General features: G+C 35.2%; 1 protein-coding gene across 2 annotated transcripts in view; it reads left to right on the top strand.

The window, feature by feature from the left end:
• LOC150110125 (uncharacterized) overlaps positions 1 to 21,426 on the top strand; it is a 156,927-nt gene that overhangs the window by 42,418 nt on the left and 93,083 nt on the right. For both annotated transcript variants that reach the window (XM_090391576.1, XM_090391584.1), the window contains exon 3: positions 7,695 to 8,144. In XM_090391576.1, the coding sequence (XP_090247702.1) occupies positions 7,695 to 8,144 (450 nt within the window). The remainder of the gene's footprint in view (positions 1 to 7,694; positions 8,145 to 21,426) is intronic.

The following is a 21,426-nucleotide window of genomic DNA, read 5'->3' as shown; positions in this document are numbered from 1 at the left end:
TGCACCGTCAAACATAGAACCCTAACAATTTGCTCCACTGAGCAGGCACTAAACAATGAATATAAACTTTAAACAAACATTTATAAAAAAAAATGGCTACGACAAAGAAAACAGTTCATGAGATTCTGACGTACCATCAAGGGGGTGTACAGGATATTATGATAGTACTACTACCTTGCCTACCCTTAGTTTACAAAATTTTGTGCACCTGCAACCTACCTTACATAGGGGAAACAGGGTGCACCGTCCCAATAAGAAAGGACAAACATGAACACTACATTAAATTCCTCCACTATAGTAAAACAGACCTGTCAGACCATGCACATCAAACATGTCACAGAATCAACTGAAAAAGGCACCACATCTCACAAGCTTTCTTGAAAGCTTGTGAGATGCTGAAACATCATCCAAATCTAAACTGATTATTCAAATTACTAATCTTGACAGATTAGTAATTTGAAGAATCTAAAGGACCCATCTGCAACCTATATATTATCTAGAATGTGATGGCAGAATGCCAACACAAGAAAACCTTAATATAAGAGGACTGTAAAGATGCATTTATTGTTGTTCTACTATATTTTTATTATTTAGAAATGTTTTTTCTATCATCTGTATATTATTATTATACTGATATGTATAAAAATTTATTTTATTTTGTCAATGTATATTTTTGTATATATTTCATTTATTATTATTTTTTTTTCACCAGAGGTCAAGCTAGGGTAAACAATTAACAAAGCATTTAGATTTATTTTATTTTTGTGTGCTGTCATGTAGCTTGTGTAATGTGCGTATGTATGTTTTCCTGATGATGACCTTGATATAGAGTTTGAAATGTTGAGTGTTATTTTCATAATTATAAGTAATTACTTTAACATGTGTGTTTTTGTCTCTAAATTCTATGAACCATTTAGTTTTGATCAGGATAAAAACAAGATCATGTTGTAAAGAAAAGCATATAGAAAGTTTTAAAACAAATCAAAGTTGAATGTCTTTCAGAGGTGAACTGTAGATTCAAATACACAAATAATATTCAAGAAAAAAATTAAGGAATTTGAAAACAAGAAGCAAACTTTGGAGATTCCATGGCATACCATGAAGATAACATTGATGGATTCAGCCAGAGAAGCATTTGGTGAGGTTGTCTGCAAAGTAGAAAAATCAGAACTCCCTGGTGGACTCAAGAAGTTTAAAGAGACAGGTAAGGGAAAGAAGGAAGCATATTGATAGTTCCTACAAGTCATCTTATACTCTGTGAGAATACAAAGAAAAATTTAAGAAAGTGAACCGCTGTTTAAAACCACTAGCTAAACAGAAGTCATTGGAAGACTTTGGTAAGAAAATAAGAAATAAATACTAGGAAGAGTGGCAAATGAGAGGCTATTGAAAAAGTTTCAAAAAGGAACCAGAGATGATAAAGGTGACAATAAAATCAAAGATAGATATTCTAGATGTTTGGAGTCATTACTTGGAAATATTGCTAAATAAAACAAGGACTGACAGCACAGTGTTAGAAAACATTCAAGAGAAATGCTTTTCACTTTAAAACCAAATAGTTGAGAAATCATGGGAAAATAACACAGATCTGTATTTAAGTTTTGTAGATCTGGAAAAGATATATGACAAAGAAACACATAAAACTGGGTTTTAATTGGATGGAGATTTCTACAGAGATGTAGTACTAGTTTCGCCGACTTGAGTGTTGCCACAGAAAGAAAAATTTCGGAGTCAAGAGAAATAATCCTAAACCCTGTTCACATCAATAGTAATTTAAGCTACAACTTATCAGACTTGAATAGCTCTGCTATTCAATACTGGGTGTGCGAGATCGTGGACGCATGCATGTGCCTAATAATACAGTTGGAGATTGTTCTTCTTTTTAAAACTCATCTAGGCTTTAACCTCTACAATGTTTTTGCTGTGTTTTTTAATACTGTTCAGATCCAGTTCCTCTACAATTCCATACTGGCATTCTTGTGCTAAAAACACATCTGAAGAAGTCTTTGTTTAAACGAAACTAGTTGTATGATTAAAACCTTTTATGTTATTCTCGGTCTTTAGTCATTTAATACTTTTAACATGTTCCCAAACTGAGTAAATCTTCCTATATTCTGGTCTTTATGATGAGGCAATTCACCACAACATCAAAGAATACCAGAAGACTCTGAAAAGAATTGGTCTATTTATCAACAGACTGGTATTTTTGAAACGCTACAAGTTCCACACTGTTTTCCCTAATTTTATCACGTTAAGGGAGAACATCAAAACTGAAAGGGCATATAGGATTTATCACAGAGCAAAATTAGAACTCCTTGCCGAGAGAATTTTTGACACAAAACGCACCTTGGCCCTCTTGTTTGCTGAAAGAAAATTGAACTCTCTAACAACATAGAACATTCAGTGGGTAGTAGCATCTGGAACCATATTAAGGAGGTAAGTGAATTTTTTGCCTCAAAATGTCAACAAGTTAAAACTAATCAGGAAATTCAACTCTCTCTCTCTCTCTCTGAGAAAAACAAGATGTCTTTTTTTCAACAAATCGTACTTGTCTCAGGAGAAGGTGGTTATCAGCAAGTCTAGTCACAACTTATCAGCCACTGAAAAAAGTGTTCTCTCAAGAGGTCTTAATTTCGTTCTGTCACTCAAATCTATTCCTAAAGAATTATTTCTCACCAAAATTGAGAAAGCTACTTTTCTTCCTACCCAGGACACAATCACATCGTATTGAATCTATCTTCACTATTAACAACGCTAAACCTCCTATCGACAACATTCTCTCTCTTCAGAACAACAGGCTATTAAACAACTAAAGAATAACCAAGACATCGTCATTCTTCCAGCAGATAAAGGAAATGTTACAGTAGTCCTCAACAAAACAGATTATCAGCATAAGATACAAGATTTACTACGTACTGACACTTAACTCTTGAAAGAGATCCTACTAGAGAATTTCAAAACAGTACAAACAGTTTGCTGAGAACAACAATAGAATTACCAAGAAATTTATGCCTTTCCCTCCATTCTCTCCATCCTCTAATTCCTCAGCTATGTGGTCTTCGAAAAATTCACGAGGAGAATATCCCCCTTCGTCCGATAGTTGAAGGTATTGATTCTCCGTAGTACAGACTTTCTGAATATCTCGACGCTGCTTTAAAATGTTTCTCAGAGAAATCTTCATCTGTAGGAAGATTTGTAAACAATGAAACTACGTCAAAGCTGGCCATGATATCTGTGTCTTTGATTGTAATATGTTTACAAAATCTGTGGAGTTTTGCACAAAGGATGAAGATTTCTCTGAGAAATATTTTAAAGCAGCGGCGAGATATTTAGAAAGTCTGTACTACAGAGAATCAATACCTTCAACTATCGGACGAAGGGGGATATTCTCCTCGTGAATTTTTCGAAGACCACATAGCTGAGGAATTAGAGGATGGAGAGAATGGAGGGAAAGGCATAAATTTCTTGGTAATTCTGTTGTTGTTCTCAGCAAACTGTTTCATTCTTTCCTTTAAAACTTGAATTGTGGAAATGCTATATTGATGACATCTTTCTAATTTGGGAACATGGCCTTGATAGCCTTTGGAACTTTCAAGAACACCTAAATAATATACATCCTAAAATTAAGTGTACAGCTGAATTGGAGGATAAAGGCTCTCTAACTTTCTTAGATGTAAAACTGTCCTGTTTAAATGTGAAATTCAAAATCACTATTTTTAGAAAACTGAACTCATACAGACATATATATCCACGCCGATTCTCGCCATTACCCTCCGCAGAAATTCGGCATCATATCTACTCTTGGACACCGGGATCGCACACTTTCAGATGAACAGGATCTTAGCAATGAACTTAATCATCTTCAAAGCACATTTCGATTAAATGGCTATTCAAAGAAAATTATCAACAAACTCCTCTTCATTCCTCCCTGCCGCCATAATGAAAATACTACAGTTTCTAAGGGCAGTATTTCTATTCCTTACATCACCTCTATCTCTCCAAAATTAGCAAAAATCTTAAGAAAATTTAATATTTGGACCTTCTTCACAACACTGCCTAAGCTACGTTCCCTTCTCAGTCGACCAAAGACTAATCATAACAGTCTCAAATATTCCAGAGTTTATCAAATTTTCTGCAATTGTGGCAAACCTTACTTTGGACAGACAGAAAAATCAAACTCCGTATCGAAGAACATCAAAGAGACATCAACTACAAAAGAACTCGAGCCAGTGCCTTATCTGCTCATGTCCTGTTTTAAGCTAATTCAAATGAGGAGGGCCTCCCACATCCAGAACTCTGGGAAAGGGCTAACAATCTTCACCATTGTTATGATGAGATAGAAAGAAAAATTTTGGAGTCCAGAGAAATAATCCTAAACCCTGTTCACATCAATAGTAATTTAAGCTACAACTTATTAGACTGCCACAGCTTTGCTATTCATTACTGCCGTGCATGAGACCGTGGACGCACGCATGTGCCTAATAATACAGTTGGAGATTGTTCTTCTTTTTTAAACTCATCTAGGCTTTAGCCTCTACAATGTTTTTGCTGCATTTAATACTGTTCGGATCCAGTTCCTTACTGGCATTCTTCTTATGTGTTTTTTAGCACCAGAAGAAGTGTGTGTTTAGACGAAATTAGTTGTGCGATTAAAACCTTTTATGTTATTCTCGATCTTTAGTTATTTAATACTTTTAACATGTTCCCAAACCGAGTAAATCTTCGTATAAACATCTATGTATATATATATATATTCTGTGCCTGTAACAAATTATTTTTTAAGAACATTGACAATATTTTATCAAATTATTTCTAGTATCTGTATATGTAATTTTGTAAGTTGTTTTCTGATAATTGTAATACTTAATGAAAGCATTTAAGAATGTATGTGATCACTCATTTTAAAGCTTGTACTCACCTGATGGTGGGAAAATTGTCCTCTTAAATTTCCATAATTTGCATAAAAGCTTAATATTGCAATAATTGATGTTGTGGCAGTTATTGAAGGTGGTTAACCATTAAATTTAAACCTTATGTTCTAGTGTTGTGAGAATTGTTTCTTTTGAAATTCCCTGTATAATAAATTTTGTTTAATCCTTTATCCAAGTGTGAACAAACAAAGTTTGCGCCTGAAAGTATCTTCAGGACTGGGGTAAGGTGGTACAACACCGGGCAACTCGTTGCAAAGGTGGAGCAAGATAACATCACTCCTATCTCAGTATCTCCCAAAATGCAAAACACATCTCCTTGCGGATATATATAATGTATGCATTAAGGGAAGGACCACTAACCATACTAGTTTCGACCGTTATTGAGGTCTCTTCAGTGGGAGCCAGGCCCAAGTGGAGATACCAGGCAGAAGCATTAGCAAGGTCATCTCTACCTATAGGAGTTGCCAAACGGTATGTCACCTTTTTATTAAATTACTCTGGATTTAGAGAAAGATGTTGAAAGTTTATTTTTCACTTGGTTAGGCTATAATAAATTTAGTTTAATCCTTTATCCAAGTGTGAGCAAACAAAGTTTGCTCCTGAAAGTATCTTCAGGACTGGGGTAAGGTGGTACAACACCGGACAACTCGTTGCAAAGGTGGAACAAGCAACTCCTATAGATAGAGATGACTTTGCTAATGCTTCTGCCTGCTATCTCCACTTGGGCCTGACTCCCACTGAAGAGACCTCAATAACGGTCGAACTAGTATGGTTAGTGGTCCTTCCCTAAATGCATAACATTATACATATCCGAAAGGAGATGTGTTTTGCATTTTGGGAGATACTGAGATAGGAGTGATGTTAGCTTGCTCCACCTTTGCAATGAATTGCCCGGTGTTGTAAAACCTTACCCCAGTCCTGAAGATACTTTCAGGTGCAAACTTTGTTTGCTCACACTTCGATAAAGGATTAAACTGAATTTATTATAGTCTAACCAAGTGAAAAATAAACTTTCAACATCTTTCTCTAAATCCAGATTAATTTAATAAAAAGGTGGCACACCGTTTGGCAACTCCTATAGGTAGAGATCATCATCATCATCAAATTCCTGCCATGTACCCTCAAGGGTTGTACAGGATATGATAGTACTACATGAAAAAAATTACATCATTATTAATTTCCTATCTACAATTTTCCTCCAAATCAGTCTGTTACTTGTCAAGACTCCAACATTATCAGATCTTATATTTCTGTCTTCTAAGGCACTTTGTACCGTATCAATCCACCTATATCTTGGTCTTCCTCTGGGTCGTTTTGCTGCCAACCTGGCAGAGAACACTTGTTTTGCTAATCTTTCCTCGCCCATTCTGTTTTAGTACCACCTGAGATTAGCTCTGCTAACGCATTCCTGGATGCTGACAATGTCAAGTTCTTTCCTAATATCCTCGTTTTTAATATGATATTGCCATTGATGCCACCTGTTCACGCCTATAATCTTTCTCAGGACTCTCATATCTGTGGTCTCTAGTCTTTGGTCAAGTATTTTACTTCTGATCCAGCTCTCAGATCCATAAGTTAAAACTGGTTTGAACACTGTCTTGTATACAGCTAATTTAGTGTTCCGACTAATTTCTCTCTTATTCCATATGAATTTATTCAATTGACTTCCTACCATACCAGCTTTGTTGATTCTGTTGTCTATTTCTATATTTAATTTACCATCTTCAGTAAAAATCATGCCTATATAGCTGAAATGTTTTACTTTTTCCACAGGTTCTCCATTCACAACACAGTTGACATTTTCAATGATTCTGCCTATTTTCATTGTCTTTGTCTTTTTATTGTATTTTTATTTCATACCATATCTATTACAACAGCTATTCAATTTAGTCAGAGATTCTTGCAGACTTGTAGCGGATTTATTTAGAAGTATAACATCATCCGCATAAAGAAGAGCTGACACTGAAAAGACCTCAATAAAGGGCAAAAACTAGTATGTTTAGTGGTCCTTCCCTTAATGCATTACATTATATATATCCACAAGATGTGTGTTGCATTTTGGGAGATACTGAGATAGGAGTGATGTTAACTTGCTCCACCTTTGCAACGAGTTGCCCAGTGTTGTACCACCTTACCCCAGTCCTGAAGATACTTTCAGGCACAAACTTTGTTTGCTCACACTTGGAAAAAGGATTAAACTAAATTTATTATAGTCTAACCAAGTGAAAAATAAACTTTCAAAGAAATTCCCTGTAATTTACCTAAAAAGCATATAAAAAGGCATTTTTTCAATAATTGAAATTGGAATATAATGAAAGTGCCCACAGTGGCATTCAATTACTCATTTTAAAACAAAATTTTCTTCTGAAATATCCCACAATTTGCATAACAGGTTAAAAAAAGACTATATATTCTAAAAATGATATTTATTGACTATCATGCATAGCAGTGAATTTGGAACTAATCTTCACTTCCACTGCCCAGGAACATGTTAATACTGCAGCTTATGTTGTCACAAGCTATTAGTATTTATAAAAACTAAAATATTTGCATATGCTTTTGAGCAAAGGTCGGTTGATTGGTAAAGCCTCTGCTATTAATTGCTCACAAAAACTTAAGCAAGTTTGAGCGCTGTTAGTATTTGGGAGGGGCCAATCGTTAGATGATGTTGGCACACTCTCCCTCAATGAGTCTTTGGACTCCGTGGAGGTGTCACATAATAATAATTTATACAAATAGTCATACATTTTCTTGTTTTTGCAGATTGTCCAACTGGAATTCTTATAGATCTTCATGGGTTTGAAGAAATAAAGTCACGATTCCCTGTTTGCCATTTAGAATCAGATGATGCAGGTCTTCTTCCAGTCATTAATGATGGTTATCTTCCAGATACTGAATCCAGTTCAAGAAATAAGGATTCGGAATTGGAAAAGCTCCGTTATTCTCCTTTATGTGGAATACTTGTAGATATTAATACCGAAAACTGCATTCCGTTACCCTCTCCTGTAATTGTAACGACAGAATATCTTGAACACAAAGAAAATAACAAAGGGAGTATACATGACACGAAACCTGAAGTAGAAAAAATAGTTAAAGATACAATAGTGGTACCATCTGTTTGTTCATCATATAATACAAGGAAAAAAAACTCGCCATCAAAAAATAACAGTGGAAATAGTGAATTTTCATGGAATTCATCAACAGTTTGCGAAGGTAAGATCAGCCTTTACCATTTTTATGGCACATACACAAACTAAATAAAATAAATATTGCTTTCTCTAAAACTAGGTTTTCTAACCCATGGGTTTTAAATGGACAGGAGACTGAGTTACCTCTGACGGGCAGTATGTTTGCAAGTCTGTCATCTCTCACTGCATGACCCACTTCTTCTTTCTCTTCTTCATCTGATACAAGAGACCACAACCCAAGGAAATGCAATTTAACTGTGAATCACAAAAATTCTCACACATAAAATAGTTAAAAAAAACTCATTAAAAAAATCCACCTATAAACACCAAGAATCCAATAAAAAGAATCATAAAAAAACAACAGAAATCCAATCAAACAACCTGCCAACATTAATTCTTACCAAAAAAAAAAAAAAAGTTTCTACATCCACTTCACCAACATCCATGGCTAAACAGTAATGTAAATGATGTGCACCACCACCACCTACAGTCTTCGAAACTACAAGTATCATTCCTATCAGAACCCCAACTAGCAACTTCAACAACTGCTGTCCATCACAAGGGTGGCACTTGTGCATTCATCAGAACCGATATATACCATGCCAGAGACATCAAACCCTTGAATCCTCACTGTTTGATCTTCTTTGGCTCAAAAATTTCTCTACTAAACCAACCTGCCCTTTTCATATACTCTGTTGCTCTCCAAATTCCATCAACCACTCTGACCCTCTTCAACTGTCTCTCTCTCTAAAGCTCTACTTTCTGCAGTTGAAATACCCCAATAGTGAGGTCATCCTTCTTGGGGACTTCAATGTCTATAACTCACATTGGTTCCCCTTCTCCAGTTTCTCTGATCAAGAAGGCATGGATGCTGAGGTGTTTGCCATCAGCAATGACCTATTTCATTATATCAGTCTTCTTACCAGAATGCCTGACAATCCTCCACAATTTGCCAACACACTTGACCTCTGCCTAACAAGCTCCCCTTCCAGGTACACTGTACTTGCATTTTTCCTCTTGGTAACTTGGACCACAAACTCATGCAAGTCTCTTTTGCCACAGAACAATCTTCACAGTCTCGTGTCCTTTGGCACTACAAGGGTGCCAAAAGGGAGGACCTCCATGACCTATTTCTCCTTCCCATGGTCTGACTACTGCTTCAGTTCTGATCCAAACACCTGCTCAGACTGGATAACAGAAATCATCCTCACAGAAATGAAGGCTTTCATCCCTTATTCCACTCCAAATTCTCAGCCACCATCTAAACCTTGGTTCTCAAAAAAATGTCCCAATGTTGTAAAAGAAAAAACTCCAGCTGCCTACACTGCAGCTTGCAACAGTTGTAAAAGAATCATCACCAAGTCCAAGTCAGACTTCGAAAGGGTCAAATGCCGCAAACTCACCTTCTGAAATGGCAGTCTTTCCTTCTGGTCCCTTGTCAAGACCATTGGGCACAACTTCTGCCCACCCAGGTTTCCACCAATCTCACATCTCAATCTTACTTCACCTATATACAAGGCCAACTTACTGGCATCACTCTTCTCTTCTAATTCCTGCATTGATGACTTGGGCATAGTTCCCTTCCACTCTATCAAGAATGGTTCCCCTTCATGTCTTCCAACGAAAAGAAATCTGAAGAATCCTTAACAACCTGGACACAAACAAGGCATCTGGTCATGATGGTATCCCTCCTGTTGCATTAAAAAATTGTGCCCTAGAACTAACATCACCTGTATCACCTCTTCAATCTATCCTATTCAAATGGCACTACCCCACAACATGAAAAAGGGTCCACATCCAGTACCATACTTATGCATAAGCACGTGAGGCTCTAGCTGGAAGCCCCAAAAAATTAGGGCTAATTTAAGGACCCCAAACAATGAGATGGGGTCCCCACAGCACTCTATTGTCTCAAACCCCCACCCACCTCAGGAAAAGTGTAAGTACGGCCATCCTGTCCACATCCAACCCATCCCAAAGAGGGGGTAATAAAAGTCAACCAACAAACTACTGTCCAATTGTTCTCACTTCTGTTCTCTTAAAAATTATGGAGAAGATCATCAACAACTAACTCTTGAACCATCAACTAATTACTGACCAGCAATATGGATTCCGCCATTTGCGCTCTACAGTTGATCTTGTTTTCACCACCCACCTCTGGACTCAAGCCATGGAGAAATTTGGAGAAACTCACTTGGTTGCCCTTGAGATTTCAAAAGCATTGGGTCGAGTTTGGCACAGGGGCCTACTTAACAAACTACCATCGTATGATCTGTAATTGTAATGACAGAATGTCTTTACATTCTGTCGTTACAATTTCTCTCTCACTTTAGAGAGAGAGAGAGAGGTCAGAGTGGCTGATGACCTTCCTCATTCTACAACTGGATCACCAACTTTTTTCATTGGTCACTTACTATGTGTCTTGGTGGACAATTTACTCTCCTGAGATTTCCTCACCAATGCAGGTGTATTCCAGGGTTATGTTCTTTTACTCACTCACTCTCTTCCTCTTGTATATAAATGACCCTCTCTCTCAGACTTCCAATCCAATCTTATTTGCTGACAACAGTACACTCCATTCCTCCTTTTCATTCAACTTGCCTTGTAATGCTCAAGTATTAGAATCCTCAAGATCTACCATGACCAGTGATCTGAATTCAGATCTCCTAGCTATATCTCAGTGGAGCAAGGACAACTTTGTGAACTTTAATGCCACCAAACCTTTACTTTCAGTAATACTGAGATATTCAAACACGATCAGATTTCTCTTTTGGGACAGTGTTCTGCTGAATTGGTTGCTATTATTCCTTCACTCTCTTTCAAAATCATTAAAACAAGAGCCTACTAACCAACATCCTTTTACAGTCCATCTTGAAACTCACTGAATGAACTGCACTGCCTCCTTTCATTCTATCTACTTCTGTCCTTTGAAACGGTTCTCCCCCACTCTGCCTTCTAAAGATTACAACTCTCAGCTGTTCAAGCAAAATGTGACCAGATTCCTCCTTTCTTCTGTTTTGAAGAAAGGAGGAATCAAGAGACTCTGAATTCTGAATTCAGAGACTTCAGAATTCATTCTGAATCAAGAGACTCTGTTGCCCTGTTGGTATCAGCAGTGCTCTTCATTTGGAAAGGCCTGGGTTCAAATCTCATCTAGGATGAGAAGAACCTTTATCGGGGCTTCTCAAGTCAAGGTAAGTTGGCAGGTCTCATATGGAGGATTTAGGGATTTCCACCTTGGGAAACTTAGGTTTTTCATCTTACAAAACAGGCAAACCAGCCAAAATGACCTGCATTTTACAGACATACTAGACAATGCACATAGAATTAATTGCCCTATTGTAAGCAGGTTTCTTTGGGTCACATCATCAGAAATCATGCCACATTAATAAGTGAACCATGAAACTAAGTCTTATAACACAAGATTACAAATTGAAACTTGTTAAATAGATTATTTGAATAACTTATCATGCTTGAGTTTGCTTTCTGATTTCATCTATAATATTAATTTTTTAGATGATTTTGTGAAATGCTTAGCAGCTAAAGGAGTTGTTTATCCAATGGTCTGTATTCAAGTTATTCCTTGACTCTGGCTTGATAGATTTTTCTCAAATTTGGTACATTGAAGGATTGTAAAAATTTATCAAACATTTCTCGCTTTTTCTTTCATTTGTATCAGACAGACAAATATATATATATATATATATATATATATATATATATATCAAAATTATGTATTTTTTATAAAAAATATATATAATTTTGATTTTTATATAATTTTATGTAAAATATAAAAATTATACAAGGCCTTATTCACTAGGTGGAATTTTTAATCAAGTTCAGAGTACACAAAAGGTAATCATGTGGTTCAGTTTTGGTTTCAGTCTACACATTTTTACTAACAAAATTGGGTAAAATTATTTGAAGTAATAGTAATTAGTATCCTCTTTCAAAAGAAAGAGAATAAACTGCCAAAAACAAAAGATGATAGATATCTCAAAACTCAATGATAGCTTGACCAGATCTAACTATCAGAGAACATAGAAAGAAAAATTAAATAATCTTGCTTTAGATACAGTCTCAGAATCTTGGGTAAAGGGTAAAGAAATTATTAAAGAAACGGCAACAAAACAACTGGACTACCAGACAAGAGTAAAGAAAGATTGGCTCACACCAGAGATTTGGGACTTATGGGAGATAAAAAGAATATTCAAAACTAACCTTTCAAAAGAAGATAATGAAGAAAACAGAATATTATACAAAAATTTGAAAAACGAAATAGACAAAAAAATGCAAATTAGCAAAAATCAAATATTTAGAAGAAAAGCAGGAATGTGTGAAGAAGTATACAAAAAAACGTAACTCCAAGACCATTTATGAAATAGAGATAACTAGAACATATTTATCCAACCCAGATTCAATATTGCAAAAAGATGGAACCACAACAAATAACAGTGAAACAATAAAAGAAATATGGACTAATTATTTTAAAGAAACATTCACAGTTGAAGAAAACATAGATCAAGACTCCTTCAACCCAGTAGAAACTTCTGACAGACTAAATGAAGAAATACATAGAGCAGTCAAACAAATGAAAAATTATAAAGCACCAGGCATAGACAGTCTTCAAAAAGAACTTCTAGAAAAAGGGAGAGAAAGCATAATAAATTACCTAAGGCAACTGTTCAACAAAATACTAAAGAAAGGAAATTTACCAACAGAATGGAGAACAGGCCAGATCATAGCCATCCACAAAAAGGGAGATGTCAGATCCTGCACTAACTATAGACCTATTGCCCTTCTAAGCCATTGCTATAAAATATTCATCAGGATTCTTCAAAATGGAGTTAAACATTTCTATGAAGAACAAATGAATAGAAGAGCAAATGGAATTTAGAAATAGAAGATGCACAATAGATACAATATTCACATTAAACAGATTAGCAGATCTTATGAGAGACAAAATTAAAAAACTTCTGCCGTTTTATTGACCTCAAACAAGCTTTTGACTCAATAAACAGAAGCAAACTTGTTCAAATTCTGGAAAACAGAGGGTTCAACAAATACCTATTAAATTGTATCAAGAATTACTATTCAAAAACAAAGCAATGGTGAAATACAAAAACATAGAAACAGATTAAATAGCAATTAAAAAGGGAGTTATGCAAGGCTGCCCATTGTCACCATATTCAACTTGTACCTAAAAGAAGTAGTAGACGAAAGACTACAGGTGTGTGAAGGCATAACTGTAAATGGAAGAAATATAAATGTGTTATATTTCTTTAAAAGTTAAAGTGTGCTGATGACATAGTTATCACTACAGACAGCCAAGAAAAATTTGAAAATATCCTGGCCAAGCTGCATCAAACAAGTAATAAATATGATATGAAAATCAATTTAGTAAAACAACACTAATGGTATTAGGAATAAAAAGGGAAGCAATCCAAATGAAAATAGGAAACAATAATATAGAACAAGTAAACCAATTCAATTACCTAGGATCAGTGATCATTAAAGATCCAGACTATTTTGAAACCATAAAATAAAGAATCAATAATGGATGGATAACAATGGGCAGACTACAAAAAATATAGAACAATAAAATATTAAGCAAAGAACTCAGATATATAAAACAATAATTCCTCACAGTACTGTATGGCTCAGAATGCTGGATCTTAAGGGGAAAAAAAGTATAAACTCAATGCTTTTGAAATGAAATGCCTAAGAAAAATCATTAGAACAAACTGGACACACACACACACACACACACACACAAAAGAAAAGAAAAAGTCTGAGAAGAACTTAACTTTAAAGAAACAACAATTACAGCACTAAAAAAGAGCCAACTAAGCTGGTTTGGACATGTTTCAAGGAATGAACCCAGAAAGACTACCAAGCATATTATTAAATGGCAGAATTGAATGATAGCCCAGCAGAGGAAGACCAAGAAAGAAATGGAGTGACAACATTTTTAAAGAAAGCACCCACTTAAACTCCATAATAGAACTTCAAAAGACAGCAGACAGAATGAAATGGCAAAAATTCATCTTTGAAGAACCTGCCATGAGCTGAAGAGAAGAATAGTAATTCCACACAACTGGATTTCTTTTAATGAAATTTGGTATTTAGAATGTCTGTTAAAATTTATTGAATTATACCCATTTTTGTTTCAATCAGACCTTTTAAAGTGTGTAGTGACAAAATAATATTTTATATATGGACTAAGTGAGCTTCAAACCTGTTGATTAATAAATGACACACTTTTGGCACGCTTGTATTTTGGAAAAAATGCCACCATTCGACATAGTCCTTTGAATAACTTTGTCGCAGATGTCATGATAATTCTTAAAATAAAAGAAATTATTATTATTAACATCTGACCTCCATGGAGTCCAAGACTCATTGTGGAGGTACATACTATCACACACACTGCTCATCCATTAAACTGATTCAATGTGTCTACATTCACAACATACTCAGGCAATGCATTCCACTCACCAGCCACTCCATACAGAGAACCAGCTCCTCACTCCTCTACTCACACCCTCCTTATACAATTTCCAGCGATGTCTTCTTGTTCTGCACCCCTTTCCTATTCTATGAAAAATCTGTCTACTTGAGAATCCCTGACTAGCTTATATGCCTCAATCATATCTCCCCCCCCCCTCCTATTCACGAGGTTTGTAGTTTACATTCTCTCAATCTATCCTCATACTCCACATTCCAGTGAGCACTGACTACCTTTGTGAATATTCTCTAGACACTTTATAACAAATATTTGTCACCCGGAGACCAAATCTGTGCACAATAATCCATATGAGGCTTGATCAAGACCTTATACAATGGCATCATAACCTCTTTGGTTCAGCATGTCAGGATCATCTGCATCATTACCATTATCCAATGTGACGTTTTCACAACTTGTGAAAGATCAACCACCAAAAATTAAATTTATTATAATAAGGTATATTTTTATAAAGTGACATTCATTACAGTTATTTGAAATGCTATTCCTAAAAAAGGAACAGATATCAAAATGTGGTATATGGGAAATGTGAGTCCAAGAGATTTAAGGTAATAGTGTACTGCAAGGATCAGTTCTTTGTCCACTGTTATTCAATCTGTACATTAATGACATTGACAAGGATTTGACAAGTGACATACAGCTGTTTGCTGATAATGCAAAGATAGGCAGAATAATCAGGAATGTGGCTGATATGCAATATCAGCATGATTTTGCATATTTTTTTTCTGCATGCTTGCAGAATGATTTGAATAAGCTGGAAATGTGGACATTGGAAAATGGCTGTCAGTTCCATCATATTAAATGTAAAGTCATGCACTTCAGCCAGATTAGATATCCAATGCCATATTATATTGGTGGGTTTAAGTTAGAAGAAACTGATCAGGCTAGAGATCTTGAAGTTTTAGTAAATAGTAAGATTAAATTCAAGGGCCATGTAGCAAAGATTGCAAATACAACTCAGAGGATAATTGCAATGCTGAAGCAAACTTTGATATGTAAAGATAAGGATATCATTTTGCCTCTATACAAAGCCTTGATAAGTCCTCATTTCCACTATTGTGTGCAGGTCTGGTCTACTTGTTTCCATAGTGATTCTGATATCATGGAGAGAGAGAGAGAGTGTGTGTGTGCAAAGGAGAGTGTTAAAATATTAAGATTGTGGGATACTAATTATGAAGACAGACTGAGAATTTGTAGACTGCAGACAGTAGCAAACAGGAGAAAGACAGGGTGATTATTTAGAAGTGTTTGCAAGGTTATGTGAAGCTGTTCATAAGAAGACCTGAACTTTGGCCAAACAAGTGGATCATTCATCACAAAAGTTCCCACCTTGCACATGATGCAGTAGCTGTCTGTTAGTTTCTGGCTAAAAAATCAATTGCAAAATTGACTGTCTTCCATATTCACCAGACTTAGCCCCTTCAATTTTTAGCCATACCTAAAACTGAAGAATGCCTTAAAAGGATGCAGATTTTCTCTGATCCAGCATAATGTGGTGGCAGTAATAAAAAGCATCCATGACATAAGTTCAGAAATGTTTTGAATAGTGGTAGCATCATCTAAGTGCAAAGCTGCAAAAAAAAAAAAAATTATTTGGAGGTAAAAGTAGTCATCAGTCTTACAATTAAGCATGTATAATCTTATATGTGCATTCCAGGAATTTAATTGTCACACCTTGTATAGAGTATTCTTAATTTAAATAAATTTGGCTGCAAGAAATTTGCAAAGATTTAGACAACTTATCCTCTTCCAAAAAAAAAAAAAAATAATAACAACAAAATTGAATACTATAGCTACTCATTCTTTTCACTGATTTGCTTAAAAAGATCATACCTGTTTTTGTCTTTGTTTCAATCACAGCTATTGTGTCAATCAAGTACTTATCCAATTCTTCTGCTAGTTCCATTTCTTTTCTACTGCTTGATTTCTTTTCTTTTCTCATTTCTTGAGAAAAATCCATATCTCAATCTTGAACTCTGTTGATGTTGAGTTGGGATATGTTCTGGTATTTGTTCTAGTAGCTGACTTTTCACTATTCATTCTGGTTGCCTGATGAAAACAATGGGGACTTTGTTTAACTGGGCGACATCCCAGCTGGCATGAAATCTGTCATGTTGTACCATCGTTTTGCATTATGATTTAAGCCACTAAGATTATAATTTGGTTGGTTAAATCTCAAAGTGATAGTCCATCCTCATTCGTTCAATATTCGGATAGATACCTAATGGGTGCACCATGAGAAGGTGAGGATTGGACATTTGGTCAGAAGCCCTGATTGGTTCTCCACATTCCTTAAAAGGATAAACGTAGGTCTCCTCCATTATACAGCTTTGACCTTTAAAACGTAAAGAATCTACACATACCAGCCACTGAATTAGAAACTTTTATATAATACCATGTTTCTATATAGGCATGTGACTGCCAATACTAATCCTCTTCAATTTCCTGTGCATAGTTCGGTGAGATATGGATCAGGAACAGGATTCATTAAGTGCTTTGGTCAGTTGGTGCACACAGGAAATTCTGTTTGTCCATGCAGCCTTTTCAAATGATGGTGATCTTGTCCCACAGTTATACCTCTTAGACAAGTAATGTGGATTATTTTCCACTGATTAAACACCTGGGATATCTCACCTTTTAAAAAACCAGTCAATTCTGCTGTTTTCAAAATCGTGACTCCAGACAGACAGACAAGCACTCACAATAAGCTCTTTATCAAACTCTGAAAGATCCATTGTTTTTCCCATTTTAATCAACACTGTTGAGAATTACTGACCAGCAGCATTCTTAAATAGTTGGCTAGAATATGTGGTGGCCAAGTATTTTGTATATATGCTGCATAAGTGACATTTACATATATCTATATAAAGGTTTCTAATTCAGTGGCCAGTATATATGGGAAAGTTAAACTATATGTAAAAGTATTTAAATCTATGTTGTGGGAAAATTTTGGAGAAATATAACAAAATAAATATTATAATGATGAAAGAAATGTTTTAGAGACTAATAAGAAAATATAAAAATGGAAAAAGAGTGCCACAAAAATAATCAATGATTAAATAAGGTAACAGTCAGAAGAAAGCTTACCATCTCTTTTCTGGCTGTTCTAAATAAACACTTCAGTTTCTATGGTAAGGACATAAAATGTATGATATTTGCAGCTGTGCTTAGAATGTTGTTTATTAAAATAACTGTTTGCTTTCTAGTCCCATCCGTGTCCACTGATGCAACATTAGTCTGTATGCTGGTGTGCCTGGTACCCTGAAAAAAAAAAAACAGGTTATTTTTAGAAGAGAAAAAGCAGAATGATTAATGACCACATTTTTTATATAACATTCTCACCCCACAAAAGATTCAGAACCTGTAGTACATCATACTCTAAATCATCCATAGGTTTGGTATTTAAAAATGACATTTTTGAAGATCTGTAGTCAGTTTTTTTTGAAAATATATTGCTAGAAAGAGCTTAATTAATACCATATAGATAGGGATGAGTATTTGAGTAGCTAATATGGTGAATCTAAAGTATAACTTAAAATTGATGATGATGATGATTGGTTGCTACTTAGATTTTTAATAGGTTTTAAAGAAAGCAATGGAGTGAAGGCTGATTGACTTTCTGCAAGAGTGAGCGAGTCACTCTTTATTCACTTCAGCTTAGAGCTCAGTGAGTCAGGAAGGGTTGCAGGTCTTTAATCAGTTTAATTATACTGTTTCAGTTGCCTTCTGACATATGGACCACAGTTCCATACTAGGATTATTTTGGGTTTATTTTGAGGTTATTTTGAGGATACTGTTTTTTTTATTTTTCAAATAAAAAAAACAGTATCTAGGTTTAATGGAAGCAAAAGCTCTTCTTGACTGAAGAAGACAAGACTGAAGACTTGAATGATATTAAAAATAATTATAGGTGGAGAAGATTATTTTTGTGTGCAATGGAATAAGAATAAATTTTGGGGAGATTCAGTTAGACTAAGTCTCCTTTTCCTATTGGAGATAGGATATATCATATAACATTTACAGAATTGAGTGTAAATATTCTTGAATTACTGTTTTTTTTTGTACACTTTTTAAAAATAATTATGAAAAAAAGAGATACAAGAGGTCTCTAGTGAAATCAAATGCACAAACTTCCTCCACTTATCTGGTGTGTTAGCAAGTGTAAACAACATTTTCCTAAGCATGGTATTCACATGCTTTATAAATTAAAGATGCCAAGAAATTATATTCTTCATTTCATCTTATACAAAAGACATTAATTCTTTTTTCAAACACGCTGGCGTATACAATATCCCATGTGCTTGTGGTCTAAACTATATAGGACAGACTTCGAGAAGTCTTGAAATCCGAAAAAAAAAGAACATATAGGTGATGTTAATAACAACAGAACAGACAACTCAGGTCTAACCATCATTTCACGATTATTAACCATACCATTGATTGGGATAGCAGCTCCATGCCTTACCTAGAAGAAGATTTCTGTTGTAGAAATTTCAAACAAGCCATTGAAGTCCTCTTCTGGAGAAAATCTTAACAGAAACCAGGGAATGATAATAGCTGACATATGGAAAAACCTTAATAAGATCACTCAGTCTGCCAGAATTTAATTTCGCTCAAAACTACAGAATGTGCTCTCATAAAAGTGACTAACACAGAATGCTCCATGCATGTAATGTTATACATTCTGTTTTAATGTTTAATTTATATGATAGTGTTACTCCATTTTCTCTGTATACTAGCCACTTTGAGTTTTTTTCTCTTGCCATTATAAGCCGTGAAGAAGCCGGAGAGCCCAGTCGGCGAAACTTGTTGGTGGTAGATGTTTATAAATCATGGTCAATTAAAGATCAATATATATTTCAATTTAATTAGTATTGTTTACATGATATACTGTATTATATCAAGTAAACAAAACTGATTTTAATTCTTTAATGCAGCATGACTCCTACAAGGACATCCTAGCACAGAATTCCAGTAACTGCTCAGGCCGAAGTTTTAATATGCAGTCTTCATTACTGTATGTCAATTTTTTTAAAAAATGAAAATTTTGCATTGTGTGCATCACTTTCATTATGGTGGGAGGATGCAGTTTGATCCTTATAGTAACTTTGCTACGTTCATGAACCGTTTTCTGTCAGCAAATTAGTATAAGCTACTATCACCATGAAACTCTTTTGTGAATGAAAAATTTTGATTGATCAGTATTTTCACCAGAAAAAAAAAAGGACTATATATTATCTCTGAACTTATGATTCATGTTGCTTTATTTGTAATCTTTAATATGAAGAGATAATCAAAACGTGTTTTTTGACTGCAGCTCTTTTTAATTTAAACTAATGAATTGGTCGTATATAGATATTGTCTACATTTGCAATATTTTTGGCAATTATGATCTTTGAAACTTGAAGTGGAGATTGTAGATGACAGTTTTCCCAAAATGATCCTCCTTCACTCTCTTAATAGATTTTATCTTTCATGATAATTACATTTCGACTTATGAGACCTTTACATCTGTCAGCCTTTAAAGGAATGCAGAGAACTGACCAGGGCTTCTGACCTAATGTCCATTCCTCACCTTCTCAGGGTGCACCCTGTTGGGTATCTACCTGGATACTGAATGAATGAGGATGGGTTGGCAATTTGGGATTTAGCCGACCAAATTGTATTCTTATTGGCTTAAACCAATATAGAAAATGATGGTAAAACATGACAAAATTTTATGCCGGCTGGGGCGTCGCCTGGTTAAACAAGGCCCCCGTTAGTTTCGCCAGGGAACCAGGGCAAACAGCGAAAAGTCAGCTACTGGAACAAATCTGAAAGCACACCCCAACTCAACTTCACCAGAGTTAAAGATCGGTACTATCAACATAAGAAGCCTGAATGGCAAAGAAATGGAGCTAGCTGAGGAATTAGATAAGTACCAGATCGACATAAGGGTGACTGAAACAAAAAAGAGAAAAACTGGTGAGATCTTTCTGAACAATAAATACAAAATGTTATATTCAGGAAATGATAATTAAGGAAAAGGAGGAGTAGCCATAGTATTCAACACAAAATACAAGGCTAATCTTCTTGAATGGCAGGCAGTCTCAAGTAGAGTGATGTGGGCAAATATCAGAATGGGGAATTGGACAATGAGACTTATTTGTGCCTGTTTGTCCCACAGAAGGTTCTACTAAGGTAGAAGCGGAGGAATTTTTTGATGCTTCAGAAAAAGCAACTGACACAATGAAAAAGGAAAAGTTGGTCCTTGTTGGGGATCTAAATAGCAGAGTAGGAAATGATTGTCAGACATACAAAAATATTTTGGGAAAATTTGGAGAAAAGAGCAAAGCCAATAATAATGGCAAATATTTGTTGGAGTTCTGGGTCATGGACTGGTTATTACTAATACCATGTTCCAACATAAAAATGTGCATAAATTCACATGGAGAGAAGAGGCAAGGAATAAGAAAAATCTCATTGACTATGTTATTGTTGATAGTGATGTTTTCTCCCTGGTGCAGGACACCAGAATGTACGGAGGATTTGAAATTGGAAGCGATCACTATTGTTGGAATGTCCCACTTAACTGACTGTTCCAATTATGATGGTTTGTTAAACTTATTTTTACCTCTTTAAATTCCATTCTTCTTCGTTAGTTGTTGATTGATGCTCATCTGAATATAAGGAAATTTATATTATACTGTGCCACCCTATATTCAGATTAGTCCAAATAATATAGAAGAATCAAGCATCAACTATATTTATATTATCACTTTATTTTCAGGCCGAGGTTGTT

The sequence above is a fragment of the Typopeltis vanoorti genome, chromosome 1, assembly GCF_054136105.1.
Source record: "Typopeltis vanoorti isolate ZY-2024b chromosome 1, IOZ_Tvanoo_1.0, whole genome shotgun sequence".
Classification (NCBI taxonomy): Eukaryota; Metazoa; Arthropoda; class Arachnida; order Uropygi; family Thelyphonidae; genus Typopeltis; species Typopeltis vanoorti.
Note: the sequence above shows the minus strand (reverse complement) of the source record. Positions and strands in the feature narration are given on the sequence as shown.